This window comes from Athene noctua, chromosome 11 (genome assembly GCF_965140245.1).
Source record: "Athene noctua chromosome 11, bAthNoc1.hap1.1, whole genome shotgun sequence".
Classification (NCBI taxonomy): Eukaryota; Metazoa; Chordata; class Aves; order Strigiformes; family Strigidae; genus Athene; species Athene noctua.
The window spans coordinates 24144254-24171363 of NC_134047.1; the positions used below are offsets into that span (position 1 = coordinate 24144254).

Consider the following 27110-nt stretch of genomic DNA (forward strand, 5'->3'; position numbering starts at 1 on the left):
AGTCGGGCCTTGCCGGGTGTCGCATGGTTACCTCCTCCCCTAGGAAAGAGGTCTGTGCTGGAGGAAGGAAGTGGTGGAGTCCCCGGGATCCCTGGAGGGGTTGAAGAGTCGGGCTGAGCCAGCGCTGAGGGATCTGGGGGAGTTGGGAATGGTCAGGGGGAGGGTCATGGTTGGGCTGGAGGAGCTGTAAGGGCTTTTCCAACCCGGATGGTTCTGGGATTCTGTGAGGGGAGACCAGACGCTTCTCCACGCTGCAGGTTTGCAGCAGGAACATAAGTCCTCCTGGCTCCCCGTTGCGGAACGATGCTGCATTTGGGGGTGTTTTTGTGGTAAAATAGCTTCTCCACGGTCTGTCTCCATTTGCTGATCAGGTACGACGGGCCGTCCCCCTTTACATTTTGTAAGGGCTTCGTCTTCAGAGTTACAGCAGCCACCGGGCAACTTCTGAACAAGGCTCAAAGAGGCGCGGTGGGATCCCTCCTTCCCAGCCAGGGAGCTCGCTCAGCCTTTAGCGATCGAAGCTGCTTAGACAGGGTCACGGTATGACGTGTCGAACGTGTGGCTCATGGCTGCTAAGCCTGAGCATGAAGCGTTGGAGTGGCCTCCTGGCATGGCCGCAGCCGCCAGCTTCCCTGCGGAGAGACGCTGGGAGCCGAGTCGGGGCTGGGGCTGGCACCTGAGCATGGACTCGCCTGTGCTGTGTTGAGCATCACGCCTTTTGGGGCAGAGAGGGACATTTTAGTGTCATTTTCCCCTTGCAGCTGGTGTTTCCTTGCCTTCTGCTTAATTTGAACCCTGGCTTGACCACAACCTGGAGTCAGTCACAGGGCAGGGCTTACCGGGGTGCCTGTGCCAGTGGAGCACTGGCTTGAGCATCTTTTAACTTCATCTCAAAAAGTGGCATCGCTGGCACCCTGGGGGGGTTGCTGGTGGGTGGGTGGGTGTTTTTACCAGCCTATGACGAGCCTTACATCTGGCATTAAAGCCACAAAGGGGTTTTGGGGAGCAGTGGAGTTAGAAAATGGCATCCCCGTGCTGGGGAGGGGGGGTGTCAGGGTGCGCGTTGCCATGGCGACCCGTTTATGCCTCACTGATGTGTCGTGTAAATCCGTTTGGAAACGAGAAGGGCCTTTTGTCTTTGGGAGGCTTGAATGGGCCTCATTAAACCTGAGATGTGGAAAAAGGGCCTTAGAGTGCGTCTGGGAGGGGGACGGGATGGGATGGCCCCGTGGGGCAGCCGTGGGGGCTCAGCAGCAGCAGTTCCTCCTGCCTGGGCATGGCGAGGAGCTGGGGGGGCTGGAAGATGTCGTTGTGAACAGCTGAAAAATATCTCTTGGAGCAGCGGAGGCCAAAGGAGTGAAGGAGATACGAGGCCGTTTTCCGTGTTACCTGAAATCGCTGGGTTGGGCGCTGACCACCTCGGCTCCAGAAGGATGGAACAGAAATAGAAGAGGTCTGCAGAAGGGCAATGAAAATAATTATACATAGATTAGCAGGGGGAGAAAGAAAAGATCGAAGGTTCTTTTTAAAGGAGGCTAATAATAGAAGAGCATATAAAAGAAATGGCATCTAAAAGTGTGGGGATTTGCGTGCTCCTATTTACCCTCTCTTGCGGTGACGAGTAACTTGACTGAACAAGTGAGAAGGTGACAGGTACAGATGGGAGGCAGAGGAGAGCGGGGAACCTTTTTATTCAAGTTAATTAACTTCCTTCCGCGGGATATCTTTGTTCCCAAGAATTTAATGGAAGTCGAAGAGGAGAAAGGGTCCTGTGCCTCCGGGCGCTGGCACTGCTCCTGGGAAGAGCTGTGGATGCTGCTGGGATGGTGTACTGGGATGAGGTGGGCTCTTGGGTGAAGTATCTATTAATTTCTGTGTTTTAATTGTTCTTGGCTCTTGAGAGGCGACGGGTGGTGGGCTGTGGTGTGCCGTAGGGCTGGCAGGGGTCTCCCGGGATGTGCCAGCCCAGGGTATCGCCAGGGAAAGCTGCCCCTGTCCCCATGAAATGGGGTGTCTGATGCTCACGGGGGGACCCTGTGGTTGTCCCTGTCTGTCGCTGCTGCTGTTTGACTTCAGCCGTAGTCCTGTGAAGGTGCCACCCCAGGAAGGTCCTGGTATTTGCTACCAACCCGTCGATGTCTCTCGCTTGGTGAAAATATGAGTTTTTGGCAAATGCAGGAGGGGTTAGGTGACACCAGAGGAGCTTTGGAGCGGCGGTTGGAGCTGGAGGGACGTGCCGATGGCTGGAGTGTGACCTGGCTCTGCGGCACTGGGGGGCTCCTTGGGGACAGGATGGCTTTCTTCTAGCTGGCAGCCGAGTGTCCTGGGCAGCAAGAGTCCCCGCAGTGCCCCGGGAGGGCGAGGAAGAACAAGGCAGAGAGAGGCAGGTGTTTAATTTTGCGTGCACTTGGGCATCAGCAAACCTCTCCCAGGTTTCGGAAGTGTTTTTTCCGAACGCGCCCAGTTGGTACACCAAGTTTTGGCCTTTTTACTGGATCTCTTTAGCCTGCAGGGCTGTTGCTTGTCCGTTTTCTGAGGGGGTTCCTGGCTGGTGTGGGCTGTGGTGGCTTGCAGGAGCCGTGGTCCTGCTGGGAGCACCCACATGTCCCATTGGTGTGGAGAGGGGTGCCAGCGTGACCTTCAGCCACCCAGACACCAGAAAAACACACAGCTCCTGCGTACCAGAAAATACCATCTGCGGCCCCGTTACCGCTGCCCTCCTCTCGCAACACCTCGCTCTGCCCGGTATCGGCAGCCTTTGCTGCCAGAAGTAGATGTCCTCCTTGTAAGATACAGTTATTTTTGGATTTCTTTGAAGAAAACAGCATTTAGCATATGTCATCTTGTATGTATGTCAGTATTAATGCTTTAGAGCACCTTCTCCAAGGAGAAGATGGTTGTTAAATGTTGTTCGGTTTTCTGCAAAGCCCGAAATAAAGTGAGGTGCATTGTGTTCCTTAGGCATGGGGAAAGGTGATGCTGACCCCAAAATTTTGTAGTTGACGGGGTGCAAAGAATGCCTGGGCTTGGGGAGAGAGACGTTGATGGAATGTGTGTCGACCCATTCTTTTAAAAAATTCTATTTTCAAGCAATTTACCGGTCACGTTCTCCCTAAGGGAGAGGACTGCTGGGGTGTTTGTATAAAGGTGCCACCTATCTGCGGGACGCTCGTGTTTGCAGCTATTGCTGTGAACATGTTGGCTGGTCCACGATTAACCATGACCCGGCCTGCGAGCCTGTGGGTGCCCTTGGGGAGAAGAGGAGCCCGCGCGGGGTGGGGGGGTGCCTGGAGGAGGGAGATGTTGTGCCCAACACAAATCCTGAGCTTGCTCCAACCAAACCAGCGGGTTTTTCCCTCTTGTTCCGGGGCTTGTTGAACCTCTCGCCGTGGTGGGATGGAGCAGGTCACCCCTGGGCGATGCCCTTTGGGGTCTGCCGGTTGCAGACACCCCCGGGGAGCTCCTTGGGGTGGCCGGTGTCCCGTGAGCCAGCCCGGGAGGCCACGGGCTTGTGACCTGGCAGGTGGTTTGCCGGGAGCTCCGCCACCCTCCCACGTGGCTGCTCCTCCTCGAAGCTGAGGTGGGGGCTCCTCGGTGGCGGGACGGCATCTCCCTGCCTGCAGTTGCACCAGGTTTCCCGGTTGTCCTCGAGCCATCGGGGGGTCTGTCCCCAGCCGTGTCGGGGTTGGACCGAAGGAGCAGCCGGCGCCGCAGGGCTGCAAGCCCTCCCTGGACCCCAGGGCAGCCCCGCTGCGTATTTCAAGGGATTATCATCTTTTTATCACCCCGTTCCTTTTCCTCTCCAGCCAACCACCTCTGTCATGCCAGGGCGGCCGCCTCTGGCAGCGAGTGCTGGCCCAGTCCCCGGCAGGTCCCGCTTGTAGCCCCTGGGTCGCTCCGTCAGGTTGCACTGGAGCTTCTTGGAGCCCTGAGGGGAGACTGGCCCCCGGCGCTGGTGAGGGGGGGGCTTCCTGGTCCACAGCGGGTTGGGGGTCCCCGCCAGCGGCCCCCCAACTCGGGGCAGGGGAGAGGCTGCTCTTTAATCCCGTCTCTCTGCTCCGGCATCCCGGCATCCCGCTGCCAACAGAGCTCCCCTTGTTTACCCAACTCGGAGGAATCGGTTTACAAGGCTCACAAATACCCTTTTCACCTTTCCCATCAGAAAACACCTCCCGAAACAATGAGGAAATTGGACGCCGCCACCTGATCGCTCCCAAGGAACCTGCGGGGCCGGGAGCCGGGGGCCAGGAGCTGGGGGCCATGGGGGGGGTGGAGGGGGGGATGCCTGGCCCAGGGATGCTCCTCGGTGGCCAGCACGGCTCTGCGGGTGGGCAACCGCAGGTGCCACCCAAAAGTCACCTCGAGGGGCTTTAAGTGGTGAAGCTGGTGATAACCAGAGCGGAGGCCAGCGCTCCCCTCCCGGCACACTCTGCCCAGCAGTGGCAAAAAAATTACTTTTTTTTTTTTAAACTTTAATGGGTGTAGTTAATCTTTCCCAGCACCTGTGACAGCAGGAGAAGGGATACTGAGATGTTATCTGTGAGCTGCTAACTGGTGGTAGTACTGATGCTAAATAAATAAAAGCTGGAGCCACCCATCCTCCTCCCAAGTGGTGGGAGAGGTAGAGGAGGGTGGTTTGGGGGGGCAGGTGTGTGCGTGGGGGGACCCCGCTGGGTGCTGTGGAGGGTTGGGGTGCTGGGTGCCTGCTCGTGGCCCTCCACAGCAGGGCTCTGGCACACACCGTGCAGGATTAGCCCCAACAGTGCTGGGCCCTCGCCAGCGGGGCACTGGTGGTGGGTCTGCCCCCCTCCCATTGCAAGGGGCTTGCTGGGGCGGGTGGTGCCCAGGGGTCTGTTTGTGTCCCAGGAACGGGGACAGAAAGTGGGGTTTTGGGTGCGTTGCTGCTCTGCTGGACCCGCGCTCGGGCTGTCTGATAGAGTATGTGTCTGGGGCTGCGTCCCTGAGCGAGTTGGTGTGCAGGTGTCAGTCTTGGTTACAGCGTTAAGGTTGAATTAAATTTTGATTTTTTATTTTTTTTTTTCTTTTTCCCCTCCCTGCCTTAAAACAGGGAGATCAAGCTGTAAGGTGTGGAGGATACAGCTGATTCCCCTCCCCCTGAAATTACAGCCTGTGCTCTGAGGGCACAGTGAATTCCCCATTAATTTAAAAAGAGTTCTGTTCATTCTTCCCTGTTCAGATAAATTTGAAGATGTGTCCTTGTAAAGACAAGTCAGGAGTGTCATTCTTTTTCGCCTTCAATGGCCCTTCTGAAGGCAAATTTCTCATACCCAGAACTTGCTGTAATACCACGTACAGGCAACTTGCAACAATTTTTGGACGCTTTTTTCTCTGGCGTTCTTGTGATAAATGTTGCTTTGCACCTTCTGTATTTTAAAGGAGAACTTCCTGGAGAACTGGCCTCTCACGTGACGGGAACCATTGTCAGTCTTCCCGAGGATGGCTGTCATAAGGCACTGCTTGCGACAAAGCAAAATTTTGGGGGAAAAAAAGCCTCGATGTATGGTTAAGAGCTCAAAGAGCAGCAAGAGGGGTTTTGAAGGTGTATGCTTCAGGGGTTCATCCCCACCGCTCCTGCTGCCCGACCTGTGGGCTGGGAACAGCCCTGCTTTTAGAGAAGAGGGAAAAAGAGGAAAAAAAAAATCAGGGAAATCGGGGGAAAAAAGGGTGAAAGGTGTGTGCGCAGGCAGGGATGCGGCTGGCGGGGAGCAGCGGTCGGAGGGAGCACCCCAAAAGCCCCCCGCAGTGCGATGAGGGGCTGCCGGCTCTGTCTGGCTTGATGTTCACGTAGGAGATCTGGAAGTTGTTCCTGGGCTCATTCCCAGGCGGAAGCTGCCTGCTTCTGAGGCTGAGACCGAGCGCTCGTAGAAGAAACCTGGCTTGTCGTTTTATCCTCGGACCAAGGAAACCAAACGTAGGCCTTCTTTCTGAATTTTTCTGGGATGAAGCAGTGCTGGCAGGATGTGGTGCTGGGATTTTCTCAGCTGTTTTACGGCCTTTTCCTCTGGTTAAAAATTAGTGTGACCTGATCCCAGCCGGCCGTGCCGTCAGCGCGGGCTGGTGTCCCGTGGGCCGGTGGGTTTGCAGGTGTTGGCCAAGGCTTTGGCCAAGGAGGTGTGAGAGGTCCTGCCGGTATGGAGATAGGGGGTGGCGAGGAGCCTTCTCCTCCCGCTCCGGCATTGCGAGACATCTGCTTGACTTGTTTGTGGCTTCCTGTTTGGCATCTTCTGGGCAGGAGGGAGCTGGCAGGGGCTGGAGGAGGGAATTTGAGTCACTTGGGAGCCCTGTGCCAGAAAGCCTCTGACTCAGCCCAGCCGTGGAGAAAATGAGTGTGGGATCCAGCTGCCTCTCGGGGTGGGAACCCGTGAGCGAGCGTGCAAGTGTTCACTTGCGCTGCATGTCTGCGGGCTGGCGGGGCGGGGAGGCCGAGCCGGGGGAGGGAGGGGCAGGGGCTCCTTTGCATCTCCTGCTGCACGGCTCCTGGGATGGCGTCAGGGCTCCAGCCGTGGGTGAGGGAGGCCTTTATCGCTCCCAAGGCTCTGGAAGCGGCGTGTTGGCCGCGGGCCAGCTGACCTACTTGGGAGCGTTTGGGCAAAGCGCGGCTCAACCTGCGGGGCCGGAGCTGGCGGCACCGGGCAGCATCCCACCCACCCGGGCCGTTGAGGGGTTAACTTTCCGACTCTCTCGTGAGGCTGCTGGAAGAAGGGTCATCGCTTTTACGAAATCGAATCGCGTCCCCGCCAGCTCACACGGCAGAGGCACGGCCGCTGAGCCGGTGGTGCTGGGGTTGCTGTGATCCCCCCTGTCCCGCGGCCGCGGTGCCTCTCAGGGTGCTGCTGGAGCTGGCGTGGCCGAGGCCGTGCCACAGCCGGGCAGGGAGGATGGGGCAATGACCCGTCCAAATTCAGCTCCCGCATTCGGAGCCGTGTGGGTGGCGGGCGCCCTACGCCCTGAGCCTTGCCTCCTCTCCCGGGGCTGGGCGAGGGTGGGCACTGCGGCTGCCCCCTCTGACCCGGCGAGCTGATGGATGTCTGTCTGTCTGTCTGTCTTGGCCGTGTCCCTCCCGCTGGTAGAGCTGGCACCCAGCACCAGAGCCCTTGCCGAGGGCATCGGGGTGTGCGTGGGCTCCGGCTCCACCTGCCTCCTCCCAGCCCCGATCCGCCGGGGCTCCCGCAGCCGGAGGCCTGGAGCTGGTTTCAGCTTTCCGTGGCTTCTTGCTAAGACTTGTACCAGAGCCACGGAGCAGGTTGGGCTTGTGTGTTTGATCTTCCTCCTGCCGTGCCTGCAGCCGCTGGCTGCGGGGAGGTATCCTGTCCCCCAATCCTTCCGGGGTGGGATGGGGCAGGGCCCGCTCACGTCCGAGAGCGGGAGGGGAAAGCACACGCGTCGTTTTTTGCTGTGCCCAAGTTACACGAGGGAGTCACGGCAGAGATAACTTTGCAGGAACATCCATTCCCACCTTATCTTCCATCGAGAACGCGTTACATTCCCTACATCAAAGTAGACGATCTGCTGCTTCCCTCCTTGTTGCCCTAATCCTCTACTTCACACTGAAAAGAAAAAAAATCGAGGGTATTGCTCCATAATAATGAAATCTGAATGCTAATTATCAGCATATTGCCTTCTTTCCCTTCGCAGTGCCCTGCCTTCCAGCCCCAAATAGCTTTCCTCCCTCCTTGCTCCTCTCCATCCGGTCCTCCCACGCTCCTGGGCACGCCGTTGAGCCTGGTTTAGTAGAAGTTGTCCTGCAGGATGCTTCCCTCCCTCCCACCCGTTTAGGGACAGGAATACCTCGGGGAGCCGGGGCGTGGAAGGGATCCCTCCCCGCGCCCCATTGTCAGGATTTCTCCCTGTGCCTAATTATCACCTGTCCCTGCAGGAAGCTCCTTGCCCGGCCATCGCGCAGAGCCGGGGTGTCTCCAGGCCGCCTGCTCCCCGGCCCTTTGCGGAAAGACTCTGTTCCCTCTGCGGGGCGCCGGGGAAGGGTCTTGGGAAGGTGCTCGCCCCCGTCGCGGCAGCGGGGCTGGGGAGTGGGGTGGAACCATGCCAGCCCCTGGTTTTGTTGGTGGGAGCCGACGCTGGCTCCTTGCACGCGCAGCGGTGCTGAAGAAAGAGGAGAGAGCTTGGTTTTGGTGTCAAAAACCAGCTTGAGGAGGGAAAGCAGCAGAGTTGAAGCACGAAATAAACGGTGTGAAAGCGGGGTGCTGCAGGGGGTGGGACGGGCTGGCGTGGCCGGCACCCGAGCCTGTGGCTGACCTCTCGCCCTCTTCTCTTCCAGGTTCATGACTGGGAAGGGACTAGTCATCTACCCGGAGATTGGGGATAAACTGGACATTATCTGCCCCAAGGCGGAGCCGTCCAAGCCTTACGAGTACTACAAGCTGTACCTGGTGAAGAAGGACCAGGCAGATGCCTGCAGCACCGTCATGGACCCCAACGTGCTGGTGACGTGCAACCGGCCCGAGCAGGAGATCCGCTTCACCATCAAGTTTCAGGAGTTCAGCCCCAACTACATGGGCCTGGAGTTCAAGCGGCAGCAGGATTACTTCATCACATGTGAGTTGCCCTCCTCTTCCTCGCCGCCGGCCCCGGCTCAGGGGGGGGCCACGGAGGCCTGGAGAGTGTCGCCAGGCGCTTGTTCACGACTTGGCCGGTGCAAAGAGCTGACACGTATGGAAAATATTTCCTGCTGAATGGGAGAAGGGGGAGGAATGTGTCACCGGCCCGTATCTGGCTGCGGTGTTGTGTCCCCTGCCCTGCCCACGGCCAGGAGCAGGAGCGTCCACAAGCCAGGGTCAGCCCTGGCACGAGGGGCAGCGTGTCTGGAGCACCGTCACGGCTGGAGATGATTTCTTGCTGCCATCTTTGCTGGAGGTGTTTCTTGTAGGGGTTTGCCTCGGGGCTGGTGAGCTGCTGGTGTGGCAGTTGGAACTGGGAGGAACGGTGACCGAGGGGGTGCTCATCCTCCTTCTTGGCTGCGGCCTCCGAGAGCAGCCCCGGCAGCAGAAAGCCTGAATGTGGTCTGAATCCTGCACATTGGCCCATTCCTCTTGTTTCTTGGTATAACATGGAGGGGAGAGGGAAGGAGGGCCGAGTTTTCTTGGAGCTTGTGGTCTGTGCACGCAGGGGACTGTTGCACAGGGCTGTATTTTCCTGTGCCCGCCCCAGTGTGGATGAATTTTCTCAACCTCGCCTTTTCCTCCTCGCTCGGCGCATCCCAGGTCAACCCGCGGCGGAGCGGCCGGCACAGGGCACGGTGGCCGCGTGGCTTGTGCCGTGGGCTCGCGGCCTGGCGCAGGGGTCAGCCGAGGCAAGCGCCGAGCCGGGGGAGCTGGTGCTTTCCAGTCGGTCAAAAATGTGCTTTTAGCCTCAAATCTTTGCCCTCGGAGGGGATGGTGAGGGTGCTGCGGGCAGAGGGGCTCTGCCATAGCGCCGGGCCGTGGCTTGGGTTGCCCTCCCTGGGGCTGGGGCTGCCCGTAGTTGTGCTGCAGAATAATTTGAGTAAATGCAGGGCGCGGAAAGCAGCCGGGACGGGTGCGGCGGGTCACCCTGCGCCCAGCCTGGCTTCCTTCCGTGGGGAAATTCGCTTGGCGCTTCCTGACGCGTGGCTGAGTGCGGAGGGGTGGTGAGGAAGGGGCTGGCAGGGGTTTCTGTCACCTGCGCCCCGCACCGTGTGGCCGGAGGAGGGGGGATGGCGGCCAGGACCTGGCGCAACAACCCGCCCGGCCTGCTGGGCGCGCGGGCTGCGCCGGCCTGACTCACCGCTTGGCTCAGGCCGGCCTCTGCCCAGAGCTGCCGTCGCTCCGTCACCCTCGCTGGTGGCGGGGGGACACGGGCAAGCGGGGTCACCCGCTTTGCAGCCCTTGGGGGTGCAGGTGTCGCTGGCTGCAAGCCCAGGCGCCCCGGGGATGGGCTGGCGATGCCAAAAACCCCGGCGCAGCTCCTCTGCGGGCTCCCATCGCCCTCACCCCTGGTAACCGTGGCTGGCACCAGCCTGGTGGCTCTGGGACCCCAAAAGGTCACCCCTCCTGGCATCCCTTGGCTGACGCCAGGCTTAATTCAGCAGCAAACTTTCCCTGCAGTGGGCAAAGAGGGGGGAGAGGGGCTAAATTTGCAGCCAGGATTCTGCTCTTTGTGTGCTTGAAGCACTCTGTCAGCAGCTCCTCTGTGCTCAGGGATCAAGTTCAAGCAGCAGTATAGTCGTCGTGTTAATGAGGGCTGAAAACAGGTTCCTGCCTTGCACCTCTCTGCTGTGTCCTGTAGGACCCTCAGGCTGTAAATAGCCCCCCAAAAGTTCCCCAGAAGGAGCTCAGGAGCCTAACGAAGCGCCGGGGTGGAGAAGCGTGGGGTCCCGCTCCCGTTGCAATGCGGTCTGGCAGGCAGGTGCAGGCAGGGCAGGCAGAAGGCTTTTTTACCAGGCTCTGAATCGCCCAGATTTTAAAAGAAGCTGCTTTGCATTTCACACGAAAGCTCTTGCTCAAGTTCAATCCGCCGCCCGGCGCTTTCGGTGGTGTTTTCACAAGCAGCTGACGGCGTGCTGCCGACTACGAACGCAGCTCCCGGTGGAGGTTTGGCTGAGGCTTTTAAACTCCTCACATTTGTGCCCAACCTTCCTTTAGATCATTCTGCTACCAGCAGTGGGAATCTTCTCCCCTGTCTCGAAATTTTTTCTCTATTTGTAACACAATCCTGCTCTCATCCCAAGGCGAGGGGGGATCTCCCCAGAGACTGCCGTAAAAATCCTATTTATCCTTTTTATTTCCCAGCAGCATCTCGGATGCCTGGATAGGGCTGGAATAGGCGTGTGGCGAGTGGGGTGCTCAGAGCATCCCTGTGGGGTGTCCCTCCCTCTCCTCAGTGCTCTCTGCCCCCCTCCTCGCACTGTTTCTGACTTTAATTTCTCTTGACTCCTCTGCGCTTTGAAGCGAGCCCCCTCGGCGCTGGGAGCGAGCGGCCGCTGCCAGCTGAACTTTGGCCCCTGGGTGGGCTGAGGATGCTCCTGTGATCTGGCCGTACCCTCTGCCGAGCAGCCCCAGGAGCTCTTTCTGCCAAGAAATAAAATAGCCAAAAAAACAAAGTCAGAAGTCTCCCCAGCAGACCACCCACATGTTGTCTTTTTTTTTGTCTTTTTTTTCCCTTTTTTTTTTTTTTTTCCTCCTTCCCCTCCCTCTCCCCAAGCTTTGCCTTGACACACAAAAGGGATTTTTTTCCCCTTCCTTTTCATTTGCTGGCGGCCCTAAGCCGGGGGAAGCGATGCCGAAGCGGAGGGGAGCGGGGCAGCAGCAGGACGTGTGCCGCTTGCCCCCCACCTTCCCCAGGCAGCTGGAAAACCTCCCCTCCGGAGCCTGGGGGGAGCTTCCTGGGATCCCTCCCCATTCAGGTCTGCTCCCCCCTCCCTTGCCTTGGATATGCCAAGACTTATTTAGGGCCACTTTTATCATGGAGGGACACGGCCCCGGCCTTCGGCTTAGCAATGAAAAAGGCTTTTGAAAACGAACATAACCTCTGCGCATCCTCGCCGGAGCCTCGCACCGAGCCCCTCTGCACCAGCCCCAGGATTTTGTTAAAAGCATCTTTTCTCCCAGGGCTGGGCAGGGGAAGGTGATGCTGCTTCTGAAGCCTTTTCATAAGGAACAAGATGTGGCAGCTCCTGCCTGCAGGTCCAGGCTGGAGAGAGAGGTTTGGTGGAGGACAGGGGGCTCCGACAGGACACGGGGCACCGTCCCTGGAACAGGGCCCTGAGAGAGTGGAGAACTGGGAATTGGGGAATTGGGTGTTTTGCTCCATGGCAGGATTTTCGATTCAGGGCAGCCCGTGGTTTGTTCTGTCCTTGCTCTCCTGCGGCTGCCTCCCTGCCTTGGCTGCCTTTGGTGGCTGGGTGGGAGTCTCCTGTCCCCAGCGTCCCGTCCCCTCCCTGCAGAACCGCCGCACGCCGCGGGAAGCCCATGGCAGTGGCTCTCCTGGGCGGTTCCTCCTGCTGTGCTGTGTGGGAGGTAGGAAGGTGAGGTCCAACAGGAATGAATTCTTGCTTTTTGCCCCCAAAAGAAAGCCCATTTAGGGGTTCCTGGGCCAAGAACAAAGCCGCGGTCGGGCTGCGGAAAGGTCGATGGGGACGCCGGGGTAGCTTGCACTCGCGGAGCTGCGTGCGGGTGCGAGTGCTGCGGCCGTTCCCTGGGCAGCACCGGGGCTTGGATCCCTCACACCGTCCTCATCGAGGTAGAAGGTGCTCCTGGCTCATTAGCAGGCGTGTGGTTCCTCCTCCCTTCGTCCCTGCTGAGCTGGTAGAGAAGCTGGTTGCTTGTGAATGCCTGAAATGGGAGGGAAGAACGTGTCTGAGTGCTTAAAAATCATCCATCCAGTGGCTTTTTGGGCTACCAGGAGCAGGAGGCTCTAGGAGGAGGAAAACTGAAGACTTTCTGGGAAGGTGCTGTCCTAGAGGTGGGGTGGGGGGGTTCTGCTCCATGCCTGCGAGTCCCGGAGCCTGACTGTACCAACATTTCTCCTCGGCCTTGGTTTTTACCAATTTCTGATGATTTTTCTCTGCTTTCTTGGCTGTCTGCGTCCCACCCAAGTAGCCTTCCCCCTCCTCCCTGGTGCCTGCGCTCCTGGGCTGCTCGTGGGCAGCTCCAGCCCCACCACGGCTTAGCCAGCTGCGCAGGTTCAGCTCTTTCCACCTCCCCTCCTAATTCACTCCAGCTCTTAATTGCGTTCGCTGCTACTCTTTGAACTCGCTCCAGTTTTACTATCTCCGGTAATGAGGTGCCTAGATAGAGATGCATTAATCCCTGTGTCCTGGCAGCGGGGCGGTGTGAGGAGGAGCTGCTGCTGTGCAGGAGCTCTGGATGCGGCCCGGCGGTGCTGGTGCCACCCTGGGCTGGCAGGGACCCACCTCGGGTGATGTTTTCCTCAGCCTCACACCCGTTTCATCCTTGGACACGGTGGTGGTGGTCCCTGCAGCCCTTCCTGTGTCGGATGGGGTAGGGGAGAGCGAAGAGCCCCCAGGCACAGCCCCGCTGCTCTCCAGGCAGCTCTTTGCAGGTGGGATGGGCAGCCCGGAGGTGTTTTTCCAGGCAGGATCTCTTGCCCGTCCCTCTGCCAAGTCCCTGGGCATGGCCGCAGTGTCCCACCTCTCCCGTGAGCCTCTTTAAGGCAAAGAGACCTCGCTTGATGAAAACGCTGAAGTAAAAGCGAGGCCCCGGTGGATGTTTGCCCCATAAATCTAATACATACGCTGTTTATTGTTAGTCTTTAAGCCCTTCAACCCATTTTTGATGTAATAATGTTCGTAATCCAATCTAACGCTTTTTGGCAGCAGGATTCAGCGAGACCAGATATATTACCCTGAGTCTTTCTTTAAAACCCTTGTCTTGCATTTCTGTTTTTAGATGCAATTAGACTTAACCTGGCAAGAATTATTTGTTGTAAACCATTGCTGCCTCTATGACGTGGGCTTCGTCCCTGGGCCTTTCTACATCAGCGTTTTTCTATGGCTTGCGCTTCACTGTGGAGAAGGGGGTCACCTATATACTGCCAACTGCCAGAATCCTCCTCCTTTCTTTTTTTTGGGACACGTTGCCATGCTTGCTTTGCTGCCTGTACTCCTCCAGCTTCCGAAATAGCTGCTGTTGGTTTGGGAAGCCTTTAGCCCATGCCAGCATGTGTGAGAGTGTCTATGGAGCTGCTTGAGCTCCTTTCTGCAGCCTTTGGTATTTAATAATTTCCTCCCCGGTTCCTTCTGCTCTGGCAAGTGCTGCGCTGGCTGCCCGTCTCTGATGGGTGCAGTGAGGGGGGGGGCCAGGCGCAGCCCCCTGGGGCGGTTTGTCAGCCCGCCAGCTTTTTGCTGGCTTTCTTTGCTGATTGCATTTAAATGTGGCCACTTTCATGTGCTCCTCATCTTCCGTCCCACAACTTGTTTGGTGAAGATGAGTTGAAAGCAAAAGTGCCGTTTGATGCCATGATGAGAGCTATGAACTTGTGCTGATAAAAACCCAATTAACCAGCTTCCTCATTCTTCACCCAAATGGGCCGACGCTGTCCTCGTCCCACCGGCTTGCGACATCCCTGCGGCGATGCGGAAAGCCTGGGCGAAGCAAAGCCGGCGTGGTGGCATCACCGTCTGGTTTGGGGATGGACTGGCTTTCCTCCTCCGTCCCCGTCCTGCTGGGAGCTGGTGGCAGAGGGTGGAGGAGACCCTCTCCCTACGGGAGATGCTGCGTGGGAGCCGGCAGCCTCGCGCCGGAGACAAACGGGTCTCTAACAGTGTCCCACTCCCAACTTCAAAGCCCGGGCGCTGGACGTGTCAAACCCAAATAATGGCCCTTAGACAACACGCGATTCCTTGTCTTGGAGGCTTGTCTGAAGACCGTGACCACAGTAAATGCGATTTTGTTGAGCCCTGTCCCTTAAGCCTCTGCCTCTTTTCTCTTCTCCTCCTCCCTCCTGACCTTTTCGGCTCAGCGCTGTCCCTGGACAGCCCCTGGCAGCTGATCTCATAGCTCGGCCTTTCACGGCCCTAATAGGGATGAAAAGCCCTATCAGAAAGGGCCAGTGTCCCCCACCCGGCCAGGAGGTAAATACCCAGCGCTTTGATCTGCTCCTGGGCTGGGCAGAGGGGGGCCCTGCCTGCAACCGGGGTGCCGGGGCCGCTTAACTCTCTGCCTGCTGGGCAGCCTGGCCCCTGCCTGCACCCAACAGGCAGCTGCCCGCAGCTCTTGCAGGGCCAAGGGCTCTCCCCGCCGTGGGGAGCCAGGCACCGGGTTGTGTCTGCCTGGGGAGTTGCGCTGCCTGCATCCCAGGATGCTCTTCCCCGGGACAAGCGATTTCTAAGAGCGTTTCTTTTAACGCTGACCTGACCCGTTAGTAGAAAATAAACCAGGCTTAACTCCTCAGTGCTTCTGAAAACTGAGGTGACATCCAGAGGTGATGTGCAGCCTGGGCAATCCTGCCCTGCACCCCTCCACGCTGCTGGGGGCTGCTGCCCTGCGCGCACCCCAAAAAAGCTGCTCCCTTTGCAGCTGCAGCAGAGGGCCAATGCTGCAGGCATTTTGGGGTGCATGCTGTGGCCGTGCCTCTGCCCCCACTCCTCTTCCTCCCCTCCCAGCCCTGGCTCCCCCCTGCCACGGGACTGGGACCCCAGGGAATCCTCTGGAGCTGCAGATGCACGGTGGACCCCAGTTCTCAGTGCCGGCTTCCTCCGTAATGCCGGGAGGGCTTCAAACTTGGTGCCTTTTGGACTAAACCTCCAGTAAGAGGCTTGAAAGGCAGCAGAAGCCTTCAGCTTGAGGAAGACTTGAAAAGAAAATCCCAGCATACAGGAGCGGCTGGGGAGGGGAGTACAGCAAATACGTGCAGGCACCTACTTCCTTGGTGTATTTTTTTAAATAACCACCTCGTCATCGAGACCCTTTCCATGGGCTTTTCCCCTGGGATCTCCTCCTGCTCCTGCACCTACGGTGCTTTCTTGCTGCCAGGGTGCTAGGAAGAGGCTTGCAGGCACAAGCGCCGCTCCGACCTGGCGTGAAAAGCTTCAGCTTCAAGCTGGGATCACTTGGGCGATCACCCGGGGTGGCCTGGGTGCTGGGGTGGGTGCTGGCTGTCAGACCAGGAGCAGGCTGCGGGGTTCCAAGCGATGCTGTGCTTGGACCAGGAGACCCGCTAGAGCCCGAGGAGGTTTGGTATTAATGAACTGTGACATGCAGCCCCTTTCTATCTCTTTAATTTCTAATGACCTGTGGTTTTGGACGCCTCTTGCCCAGGCTGGCTGTGCTGGGGAGTGCTGCCCCGGTTGCGTGCAGCACCTTTAAAAGCTTGCCTTTCTGGGGAGAATTGGTTTTACTCACCATTTGAAGTTTCTTTGCCCTAGGAATGATGATTTTTCTGCTGCTGCTGTGTAATGACTCTGCTCTTTGATCCCGCCCGGCAGCGCCGCGCGGGTGTTAACGCAGCTAATGGAGACCCGGCCGCGGCGCGCTGGCGGGGAGCAGCGGGGTCACCCCTCGGCCCTCACTTGGGGGGCAGAGAGGCCCTTTCCTCCATCCTTCGCTCAGCGAGGGGGCAAATCCGCGTCTGGAGTCCGGATCCTGTAACTCAGGGTGTTGCTGGAGGCCTCTGTGTCTGTGTGCGGGTGTCGTGGAGCTGGGACCCCCTCCTGCGTTCCTGCTGGGACCTCTCCCAGGCAGATTGAACTTCCAGCAGTTTTCCACGTGAATCAGCCTCTCTGCTCCCCAATAACTTTGATTTTCCTCTGTGCTGTCTCCAGCCCAGCACCCAGGCAGCGGGGACATGGCTGAAGCTCCGCCGGCCTCCTCGGGCAGCGCCAGCTCCGCGTCCCCTTTGCCGCGTTGGCACCGGCCTCGCCGGCGGCGGGTGGCACCATCCCCCTCTCCATCCCCTTCACGGCAGATTTCTCGGTCAGAGTCGCAGATGTTTTGCTACCTAACTGAAGAGATTTACACCCTGTTAAAACGCAATAAGTGCTTTCCTCCTCTCCCGCTCCCAGCGGGGCCCACAAATGACTCTGGCAGAGCATCAGGTGGAGAATTACATGGCACTTTTTCCCTGACCTATAACCAGCTGCATGGGGCTACCACAGAGACTGTGCAAATAACCTTTCTCTTTTTCTGGAAGGGGGTGGATGGCCTTGAAGACAAAGGCTTTATTTAGTGCCCCAGTTGCCCTGAGCCACACGAGAAGCGGGGCTGCGTGAGCCCCCTGGCACAGGACGGGGACACGGGGACCTTGCAAGGTTTTTCTGCGTGAACATCTCGGTGGTGTTGGGGCAAAAGGGCTTGTGGGAGAGTAAGCAAGCAGCGGTCTTGTGACCAAAAAGTGCTCCTGGCCTTGGTGAGATTACCTGAAATGTAGCTGTGACTCTTAATTATAGTCCTAACGAGGATTGGTTATAATTTTTCCATCGGAAAGCTGTTTTACTGGGAAATTAGGTTTTCGCTTAAGCATTACTTGTGTTAAGGTATCGTTTTCCATGCGGTGCCTCAGTGTTTGCCTGGGCCCGGGCCAGCGTTTAGGGCCGGCAGCACACGAGGATGAGTGTGGGTACGTGGTGTCCTCCCTTCTTCCCCCCTTAACCCAGCTGGCGCTGCCAGGCCTGCGCTTTGCGAACGTAGCTGCTGCTCTTTAGAAGGGATGGGGCTAATTTAACATTTTTATTATCTTGGGGAGGGGCTGACCCTAGCCAGGAGGAGGTGAACTCCATCCCAGCCAGACCCGGTGCGATTGTTTTCATTCCTGTTTTCAGAAGCATGTTGGAACCTGGTGATTTTCAGGTGTTTGCTGGAGCAAGAACTGCGAGCTGGGAAGGCCAGGTTGCCCAGGGCATGGTGGCCAGCAGCCCATCCTCTGCTTGCTGGGTGCATGGGGAGGATGGAATTGAAGCCCCAGGTTCGGGCCCTCCCTTCAGCAGGGAAAATTTGTAGGATTTTGCAACAACGCAAAATAATTACTATAACCAGTTCAGCCCGAATCAGCACCATTAGGTTGTTGCCTCATGCCTTGCTTGGAGACCCACCAGGGCTCGGCTGTAGCTGCTTGTTCCCCCCGATGGAAGGACTCAGTCCGAGGTTGCAGCAGGGAGGCTGGTGCAGGGGGAGTTGTGGATTTTTATACATAAAATCGATTTAGCCAGGCAATTCCGGGGCTGGGCGCATGGTGCTGGTGGGCATTAGCATCCCCCTCCCCTCCAGCCATACCCCAGTGCTTCCCAGGAAGATGAAGCACGTCGGAGAGCTGAAATCCTTAACCAGTACCATGGCCAGTACCAGTGGAACCTTTGTGTCGGCCGGTAACTGGGCAGATGGGCCGATGCGACTGTGCCTGCGGGAGCTGGGTAGGGACCGTGCTGCTCCGGGGGCTCGAGATCCCCACCGTGAGCTGGAGGGAGCAGTGGAGGCGAACTGTGAGCCCCAACCTCGCTCTGCACATGAAGCGGTGGCAGTGGGAGGCTTCGGGGCTACGCTGGAGGAGGAGCAGCACGGCCATGAGCCTCGGCACGCCATGGCCCAGTGCGCGCTGGTGTGGCAGCCCTGGGTCTGGTGGGTGTAACCGGCCGGGACCCCTCTTTGTCCCCTGTGGGGGCAGAGGGGAGGACACAAGCTCCGTGCCTATTCAGGGGGCTCCCCTGACCCCGGGAGATGCTCTGCTGCAGGCAAAGGGAACCTGGGACTGATTGCTGGGACGTGAGGAGGGTTCCTCATTCCGTGCTTCAAAACCCCAGCTCCAGCAGTGCTGGGATGGGCTGTTTTCTAGAAAACACCCACATTTTTCTGAGCTGTTTCTGGGATCCTGAGACAGTAAACCCCGAGGAGGACACAGATAACGAACAGGGAGCGTGTCGCTTGTGAAACACAGGTTTGGGTCTTGGGGCGCTTTGGAAGCTGGCAGGGCAGAGTGAGAAGGTCGTGGTGGTTACCCCCAGTTCCAAGGATCTCTGCGTGTTGCCCACCCCTTGGCAACAGCCGTCGCCGTGCTGGGAGCAGCTTTTTCCTGCCGGAAGGGGATTTTTGGGGGTAACGGGGAGTAGGTGATGGTGGTAGCAGGCTGGGGATCCCTGCCCACGGTGGTCATCTCGCGGTGACCATGGGGGGTGGCGGGAGAAGGGGCCTGCATGGGCTGTCTGCACGCTGACCCACGGTCAGGATAGGGGCGGGAGACAGAGAAACCCCTCTTGGCACCATGACCTTGATCCTGGCTGCCTGCATGGACCCAGCAGTGCCCTCCGACGCTGGGGAGGGGGCAGCCCCTGCACCCCAGGACATCCTCGGGGTTAGTGGTGCAGGGGGAGCCGGCTGCTCCACGTTTCTCTTTCCGTAGCGGGCTGGGAGGCTGGAGCAGCTCGTGGGCTGCCAGGAGGATGTGTGAAACCCTAGCCTTGCACCTCCTGCAGCCGTTTAGGGACGGGACGGGGCTGGGCTGGCTCGCACACACATTTCTAGGGCTTTAGGGGCCCCTTCCCGGCGCAGCTGCCTCTGGGCTGGAAGGCTGCTGCCGGCCTCGCTGGCAGCGTGACAGCGCGGGGCTCGGCTCCCCCCGCGCAGCCCCTGCCCTTGCTCTGGCAGCCGACCCAGCCGATGTGCTGGAGCTGATGGAAGGGGCTTGGGGTGACGTGTGTGTGTGCGGGGAGGGGGGAGCGGTGGGCTCGCCTCCCTTCAGCGGGGCCTGGCAAGGAAATAATAATAATATTAATATTAATAATAATGGTGATACTGTGAGCGTAGGTTGCGTGCAGCGGGGCTGTGCCCCTGCCACCTCCCAGCTCCACCGAGGAGGAGAAGGAGAAGGGGCTGAAGGCAAGCTGTGCTCTCAGGGCAGCCCCAGAGCAGGCGGGTGCTGCTCGGTGACCTGGAAGTGGCTCTGTGGGTCCCCTGGGGTGCCAACCCTGGCCGGGATGGGGGGGAAAGGAGCCTGGTGCCATGACAGAGCTGGGTGCCGGTGCAACACCTCTGCCGATGCGACAACCCTACTGAGGGTGCGTAGAACGCCTTGAAAGTCTTGGAGAAGGGAAGTGGCATGAACTGGATTTTTATTTTAAAGAGAGTCTTCTGGCACAGCGTCTGAGCACCTCTTCAGGGTCTTTACCTGTGCCCGGCGGGGCTTTCAGCCTGATGTGGGTGTCCCGGTCAAGCGGTGCCTGACCTGAGCCCGTTCTCCACCCGCTGCCCCTCAGCAGGGTTGGTCTGTGCCTTCCCGCTGCCCTGTCTGCTCTGGCAGGACGGGGGTCAGGCTGGGGGCACCCCGAGGCCCTGGCAGCGAGTGGCGGCGGGTGCCGGTGGGTGCTGTGCAAATGGAAACGCGAATCATGGACGGGTCTGGGGGCGAGGGGGGGATCGCAGCGCGGGTGTCCGTGCTGCGTCCACGCAGCGCCTGGCTGGGTCTGGAGCAGGGCCGCGGTGCACAGATGGAAGAGTAATTAAGAATAATAAAAGGAAAGAGACTTGGATTCGCTACAGGCTCAGCACATTAATTGTGCTTTGGGGCCCAAATCATAACGGAGTCCTGCTAGAGGGAATCCAGAAGAGAAAGCAAACGTCTCGCTCTGTCCAAAACTGACCATTTAAGAGACCCTTGCCTTCATCTGCTGCCAGGTATTACTTCCAGAGTTTCCCATCTGCCAAAACCCAAGTTCCCATTTGAAATATTTTTAAGGGAGGAAGAAAAGCTGCGGTGACACTCCCGAGTGCTGGCAGTGGGGAGGCAGAGTGTGACTCACTGGGGACAGCACAGGGCTCCGCTTGCCGCTGGAGGTGGAAACACGGGGGTTGTTGGGGCTCTCAGAGGCATCTGTCCCAGTCGGCTGGCGTGTGTCACTGGGCTGGGACTTGGCGTCTCACTGGTCTCGTGCCCGAGGACCGGGGCGAGTCGTGCCAGCAAGCGGAGGTCCTGCCTGTGCTGCCATGCAGGCTGAGCATCTCTTCTAAATTGACAAGCAATTACATGGTTAATGGTATCAACGTTAAATCCTCATCACTCAGCAGCCTGAGGCTTAATGCTTCATTAAGGCAAAGGCATCTAATAGCTCTTGGGGCTGGGGGCTGCCTTCTCTTTAAGCCCGAGTAAAAGTCATCTGTCCAGAGGCTGCTTCTGCTCTCCCGGTCCTACAACCAAACTCTTCAGTCCCTCCAAAATGGAAAAGGGGGTAAGAAAACGCTCCCGGGACGCTCCGGGTTGCCGGGGCCCAGCCGGATGGAGCCTTGCCGATGCGCCGGAGCTGCACGTTGCAAATGCTGCCTGTGGGGATGGCGGCCGTCCCCCGGGTGTCCCCCGCTCCCTGCCTGTCTTCCCTCATCGTTTCACAGCTCTGCCTCCTGCTACCGCCCTGCTGCCCACTGTTGAGCCTTGTGGATTTAACCTTTTTCTCCCGTTTTGCCGTGCATTTGTTGCTGCTGGATTTCACCGGCCGCGGAGGGTGAGGACCTGTGAGCGCGGCGCCGAGGATCCCGGACGCGTTGGGCTTCCATCCCAGGTGCTTCCCGGATCCTGGGTCTGCTGCTGGCCCGATCGTGTGACCTTCTGCTGGGAAATCTTCCACCCAGAAAGCCAGAAACGGAGCGGGAGGATCAGCTCCATCTCGGAGCTTTGCAGTGAAGCCTGGCAGAGGAGCCTGCGGCGCCGCCGTGCCCACGGGTCAGTGGGGACCCCCGCCCGCCTCCGGACCTGCTGCTCACCAACGCCTCGGTCTGTCCTACGTGTTTATATAAAACCCACCGGAGGTTGTACTCTCTCTTTTGGCCATTTGGATGGGATTTGGGCTTTTGGAAGCCCGGCCGGCTTTGTGGAGCATCTTGCTTTGCTTTGGCCCATTTTGGATCTATACGGAGCATGGCAGCTTGTTTGAAGAGACCGTCTTGGAGACCATCGCCATGGCTTTTGCAAGCGTTTTTACCTTTTTTTTTTTCCCTTGAGTAGCCGCTTCATTTTTTTCGTGCCATTCCCTTTCCAAGCTAATTTCTCCCCTCATCGTGATGACGTTCAGAACAAGAAGAAGCTTCTCAAACCAAGTCCTGTGTGTGGCACGGAAGGAAGGATGCTCAGCTGCGTCCCCTCGTCCATCTCTGAGACTCCAGCTGCCGTTCCTCTGTCCTGTTTGGACCTTTAATATTTTTGTTGTATCCGAATGCAACGTCTCCATAGTTACTTTGGAAGAACTGCTGTCCCCTGTTACTGCTGCGTGCTCTACCTTTGCGGGATCTCCTGGTTCCCTGCGCTCAAGCCATACTTACTCTGTAGGTTGTTTTGCTATAATTTAGGTCATTACCTTATAAATAAGATTACGAGGTCTCGCAGAGGCTGGTTTTTACAGACTGCTCTGTTTTTTTCCTGCGGTGGGAATGGGTGAAGTCTATTTGAGATGGAGCAACCCACGGTGTGGTGCTGGGAACCTCCTCATGGAACTGCTTCAGGGCCACGAGCTGGGACGTTTCGGCTTTTTTCCTCCCCACACCAGTGCCTCTGGCCTGGGAGAACTGGGCTGCTCTGCCTTCTGCCAGACTTTGCTCCCCGAGATGTTTTTGTGGGGAATTGTTGCTCACGCCTCCAGTTCACGGTGGGAAGAGCTCGTGCAGGCTGCAGGGAGGCTTTTCTCCACTTTCCCAGGCGTTTGTGTCGGGATTTGTGCTGACAGTGCTCCTGTCAAAACGCCCGCCAGCAAATCCCAGAGGCGTGGATGTACGGCTCCATCCAGGGAGCTGCTGGCCAGCAAAACCCTGCCGCGGGAGAGGTGATAACTCAGCAAACGGCCCAGTGACATCCTGATTAGTAAAACATGCGCTGGTGTTTCACACGAGAGCCTTGATTGCACAGAGGCGTTTGGAGAGAGCTGATGGACTTCGAGCCTCCATCGCGGCGTGATCCAGGCATGAGTCCTCATCGAGGCACCCAAGGGTCCCGCTACAGGAGGGCGAGTTTTCTCCTGCACAAAAGAAAGCAAGTTCCGTAACCCAGCCTCTTCCCTTCACCTCCGTGCTGACTCCCAGCGGGGTCTGATGGATTTGCCCCCAGCCGCCCTCCCCAAACCCGAGTTTCTGTGGGGTGGAGGCAGGATTTGGGCTGCGCAGGCAACCCGAAACCTCGGGGCTGAGCTTTGGCGTTGAGGCTCGGGGTAGGTGTTGGCCGCGCTGTGCTGGCCAAGTCCTGCTTTGTTTCCCTGCCTTGTCTCTGTAAAATCATCCCCGCAGCTTCATGGTTCTCCGGTGCATCGCCTTTCCTAAGCCCCGCTCGGGCCCTGTGCCATCGCCGAGCTCCTCCCAGGATTTGTTGCTTCCCTGGGTGAACAAATGCCTGGATTTGGTGGAGCACCAGGGTGATTTATGTTTGCCGTGGTGGATGGAGGTGCTGGCCTGGTAACCCAGGGCCACCCAGCCCATCTCCCATCCTGGCTCAGCTGGGTGCTTGCTGTTGCTGGCGACGAGGGCACTTTTGGGGTCAGAAGCCGTTTTTTTGAATATGTTGAGCAGAACCTGCCATTTAGGTGCTTAATCCTGTAATCCTTTGGTTTGGGTTATTTTTTTTTCTCTCATGTCGGAGGGCTGGTGGGGGGGGGGGGGGTTTCTGCGTGGTGGCAGTGGGAGACGTGCGGCAGGATTGAAAGGCTTAAAATTCTGTGCCGGCTAAAGCAAAAAGTTAATGTGAATTTAACTGGCTTCTGCCCTGCAATTAAAGCCACTCAACCCCATTGGGGCTCTGAGTTTACATTCTTCGCTGAGGCACAGTGTGTAATTATATATGTATAATTTAAGCTGTGCATATGCATGTGTTCCTGCGATACACCAAGGAGCAAAGGAAATTATCCAGGAATTAAAGGGGGAGGAGGGTGCAGGCGCGGAGAATGGCTCGCTTGTGTGGATGTGGCAGCGAGGGGCGGCTGGAGGGCTCCCATCCTTCTCGCCGCAGACATCTCTGGAAGGTGCAGAGAATGAGAACTCGGTGCATTAAACACTTGCAGCGGGCTGGGGCGTGAAGAAGCGGCCGCAACGGGGGTGTCGGGAGGTGCCGAGCTCCTGCCAGGTCCCTCGTGTGCCGGAGGACAGCGGGGCCCTGCCTGCCAGCGCCCTTCCAGCCGGTGGGAAACCTGCCTGATGTTCCCTCTCTTTTCTTGCAGCCACTTCCAACGGGACGCTGGATGGCCTGGAGAACCGGGAGGGAGGGGTCTGCCAGACACGCTCCATGAAGATTGTCATGAAAGTGGGGCAGGGTGAGTCCTCCCGCGCCGGAACCTTGGGCCCCGAACCCGGGCCCCAGCCCTGCCATGGTGGAGGTGGGAGGGGGGGCTGGATCTGGTCCCTGGAGCCTGGGAGGCCTCCTGGGTTAGTTCAGCAGAATTTCATTTTTTAGGATTTTTTTTTTTTTTTTTTCTCTCTTTTTTTTTCTTTTGCCAACACTCGCACACGTTTGGTGCGTTGGGATTAAAATGGAGTGATTGTTCCGCGTTAGCTCGTGGCCAGTGTCCCGGTGGGAAGCTCGCTCAGTGCGGGACCCCCGACCTGCACAAGTGCATCACCCCAGAGTGGGGGGTGCGGCTGGCACAAATGATCTCCCCCAGGACTTGCTGGGCACCTGAGAGGGGGATCGAGCCGAGCAGGCATCCGTGTTTGTACTCAGAGTGGTCCCGGCCGTGGCCACCACGCTGTGGGGACGTGGCAGCGGGACACTGAGGCCATCGGCAGCGGCGGGGCTGGGGCAGAGCCTGCTTTTCTCCCGGGGGGGAGCTCCCCAACACCTCCCGCACAAGCTGCCGGGTGTCTCCCAGCCCCAGCCAGGCCCCGGGCTCATTCCAGCCCCCGACCCGGATGCGCAGCTCCCGGTGGCTGCTTTTCATTATTGTGTTTTCATTTTGGGGCCAATATTTACAACAAACAGAAGCAGCAACTCTGCAGCCTTGGCAGGCTCCCTTCCCCTCTCCTTCCTCCCGCTGCCCAGGCGAGAAACTTGCCCCAACCCACGCATGGGAGCTCAGAAAACATAAAAACCGGGGGGGGATTAGGGTGGGGAAGCTGCTGCCTACAAGCCCTGAAGCAGCTCTGTTGCTCTCAGCATCTCCCGTTGCTCCTGTGACTCCCGTGCGCCCCATGGAGGGTGACTAGCTGGGATTTTGGGGGGCAATTTTTGTTTAGGCAGGGGAGTGACCTGCTGCCGTCCAGGCTGAATGGAGGTTTCTCATCCCTCTCCTCCCCAGACCCGAACGCGGTGATCCCAGAGCAGCTGACGACGAGTCGGCCGAGCAAGGAGTCTGACAACACCGTGAAAATCGTCACGCAGAGCCCACGCAGCAAAGTCCCCGCGGTGGAGGAGCCCGGCAAGCCGGGTGAGTTTTGCCAGAGACACCCCAGGAGAGGGATGATGGGGGGGCTCTTGCCTGCCAGGGCAGGGGGCTGGAGGTTGCCGGGCAGCTGCTCTGGGCTGGGTTTGTTGCGTGGATCCCAGGGATACGTCGTGCCCGTCGCTGTGTCCTGCAGCCCGGGGTTGTTTTCCCCGCTCCTGACGGGAGTTTTGCAGGGAAGTGCTGTTCCAGCACTCTCCCTCCTCCTCCTCCTCCTCCTCCTCGCTGCCCATCTGTTCCTCGTGGTACATCCGAGAGGGCTTAGAGGAGGCGAGGTCCTCGGGTTTTTGAGCCGAGCCAGTGTGAAAGCCCTTTGAAGGCGGTTTCCTGAGTTCCTGACCCTGCTGAGAGAAAAGTGAAATCAGATGAAATAGGGAAGAGTTGCTCTTTTCTTCTCGCCCGGTACGGCCAGCCAAGCGCCCTCCCCTTGGGGGGCTGGGGCTGCCCCAGCCCCGGGGGTCAGGAGGCGGCGGGGGGTCAGTAATCGGATATCGCGGGTGTCAGATCCCGCTTTCACCAGAGCATCCAGGTCTGTCGCGGGCAGCGAAGGCTCCAGGGGTCTGGAGCGGTCGTCACCCAGTCACGAGCAATGCTCTGCTCCATCGGCCGGGGGATGGAAAAGGGGGGGGACAGCGATACAGGGTGGGGGAGTGGGCTCGTGGTTCCCTCCTCTGTGGTTGCCCAGGGCCTGCCCTGCCCAGCGCCTGCTGCCCAGAGGGGGATGTGTGGGTCGGGGGGGGGGAGATGGCGCCATGCCCTTGGAGGTGGGGGGGCTGCTCCCCTCCCCAGGCAGCCCGGGGGGAAGCTGTTGGGCCCTCTGACCGCCCCCCTCCCTCCCCTCGCCTCGCAGGCTCCGTCAACCAGGACGGCCAGGAGACCCAAGGTCCCAGCGACGGCTTCTTGAGCTCCAAGGTGGCCGTCTTCGCGGCGATCGGCGCCGGCTGCGTCATCTTCATCCTCATCATCATCTTCCTCGTCGTCCTTCTGATCAAGATCCGCAAGCGGCACCGGAAGCACACGCAGCAGCGAGCCGCAGCCTTGTCCCTCAGCACCTTGGCCAGCCCGAAATGCAGCGGCAACGCGGGCTCTGAGCCCAGCGACATCATCATCCCCTTACGGACTACAGAGAACAACTACTGCCCGCACTACGAGAAGGTGAGCGGGGACTACGGGCACCCCGTCTACATTGTCCAGGAGATGCCCCCCCAGAGCCCAGCCAACATTTACTACAAGGTGTGAGGAGCAGCCTGGGCAAGCCGCCGACGCAGGAGCACGGGAGCGCCGAGCGCGGGGGGCAGCCGCCGCCCCCCCGGGTCTCCCCACGGGCGGTCTGGCGCCGGGAGGGAGGAAGCGAATCGAACCCCACGGCACGGCGCGGGGGAGCGCCGGGGTCCGGCGCCGGAGAGCGGATGGCTCGCTCGCACGCTCGCGCGCTGATTCTCCCCTTTGTATTTAGTTTTGTAGTTCTCAGCTTTTGTAATCCCGAGACTCGAGGGTGAGCCTTCAGCATCCTCCTCTTCTTCTCCAGACTGCAGCCGGCCGGGGCGGGGCGGGCGCCGTGCCTTTTCTGCGCTCGCTCGGACATCGCCGGCAAACCCGGAGACTCCACCAACCACCCTTTTTTTCGTTTGGGGATTTCCCTGCGTCACCCCCACGTCCTGGCGGGAGGTGCCCGTGCGCCTGGTGCCGCGTCGGCCGCCGCTGGTGTCCCGGAGCCCGGAGCGACGCCGGGGCCGCGGCGAGGAGCTTCGCTCCGAGGAGGAGCAGCGAGCGGGGGGAGGAGGAGGATGCTTTGCCAAGGTGCCAAGATGCAGACAACTGTGCAGGGAGGAAGCTGGCAAACCCGATTTACTACTACTACTATTATTATTATTATAATTATTTTAATTTTTTTGTAACATTTTTATTTTTGTGAATTCTGGGCGGCACTCCGGCCCCCTGCCCGCCGCCTTCGGGCACACACTGTCGCCTCCTTCCAGCACGCCGTCCCGCCGGCCGCGGGGCAGACCCCGCTGCTCCCGCCGCTGCCCTTTTAAACTTTTGTGTTCGTAGCTGTTGACTCTTGTTTTAGTCTCTTTATAAAAAGAAAGAAAGAAAAAAAAAAAAATTTATCTATACCATGTCTCAAGCATTCAGTGCGCGAGAGTCCGGGTGCTCCTCCTGCCCCGTGTGGAGCAGCAGCTTTGGCCGGGCAGCTCTCCCCGGCCCCTGCTGCCAAGAAAAGCCTTTGCTGAGGGTTTTTATCTTCCGTCGGGCTGGGGCTGAG

At 58.7% G+C, this 27110-nt stretch overlaps 1 protein-coding gene across 1 annotated transcript in view; it reads left to right on the top strand.

The window, feature by feature from the left end:
* Window positions 1-26087, top strand: part of EFNB1 (ephrin B1) — a 47574-nt gene extending 21487 nt beyond the window's left edge. Inside the window, exons 2-5 of the mRNA XM_074915076.1 lie at window positions 8297-8574; window positions 23627-23719; window positions 24701-24829; window positions 25695-26087. Of these exons, the coding sequence (XP_074771177.1) occupies window positions 8297-8574; window positions 23627-23719; window positions 24701-24829; window positions 25695-26083 (889 nt within the window). The 3' untranslated portion in view covers window positions 26084-26087. The remainder of the gene's footprint in view (window positions 1-8296; window positions 8575-23626; window positions 23720-24700; window positions 24830-25694) is intronic.
* The last annotated feature ends 1023 nt before the right edge of the window (window positions 26088-27110 follow it).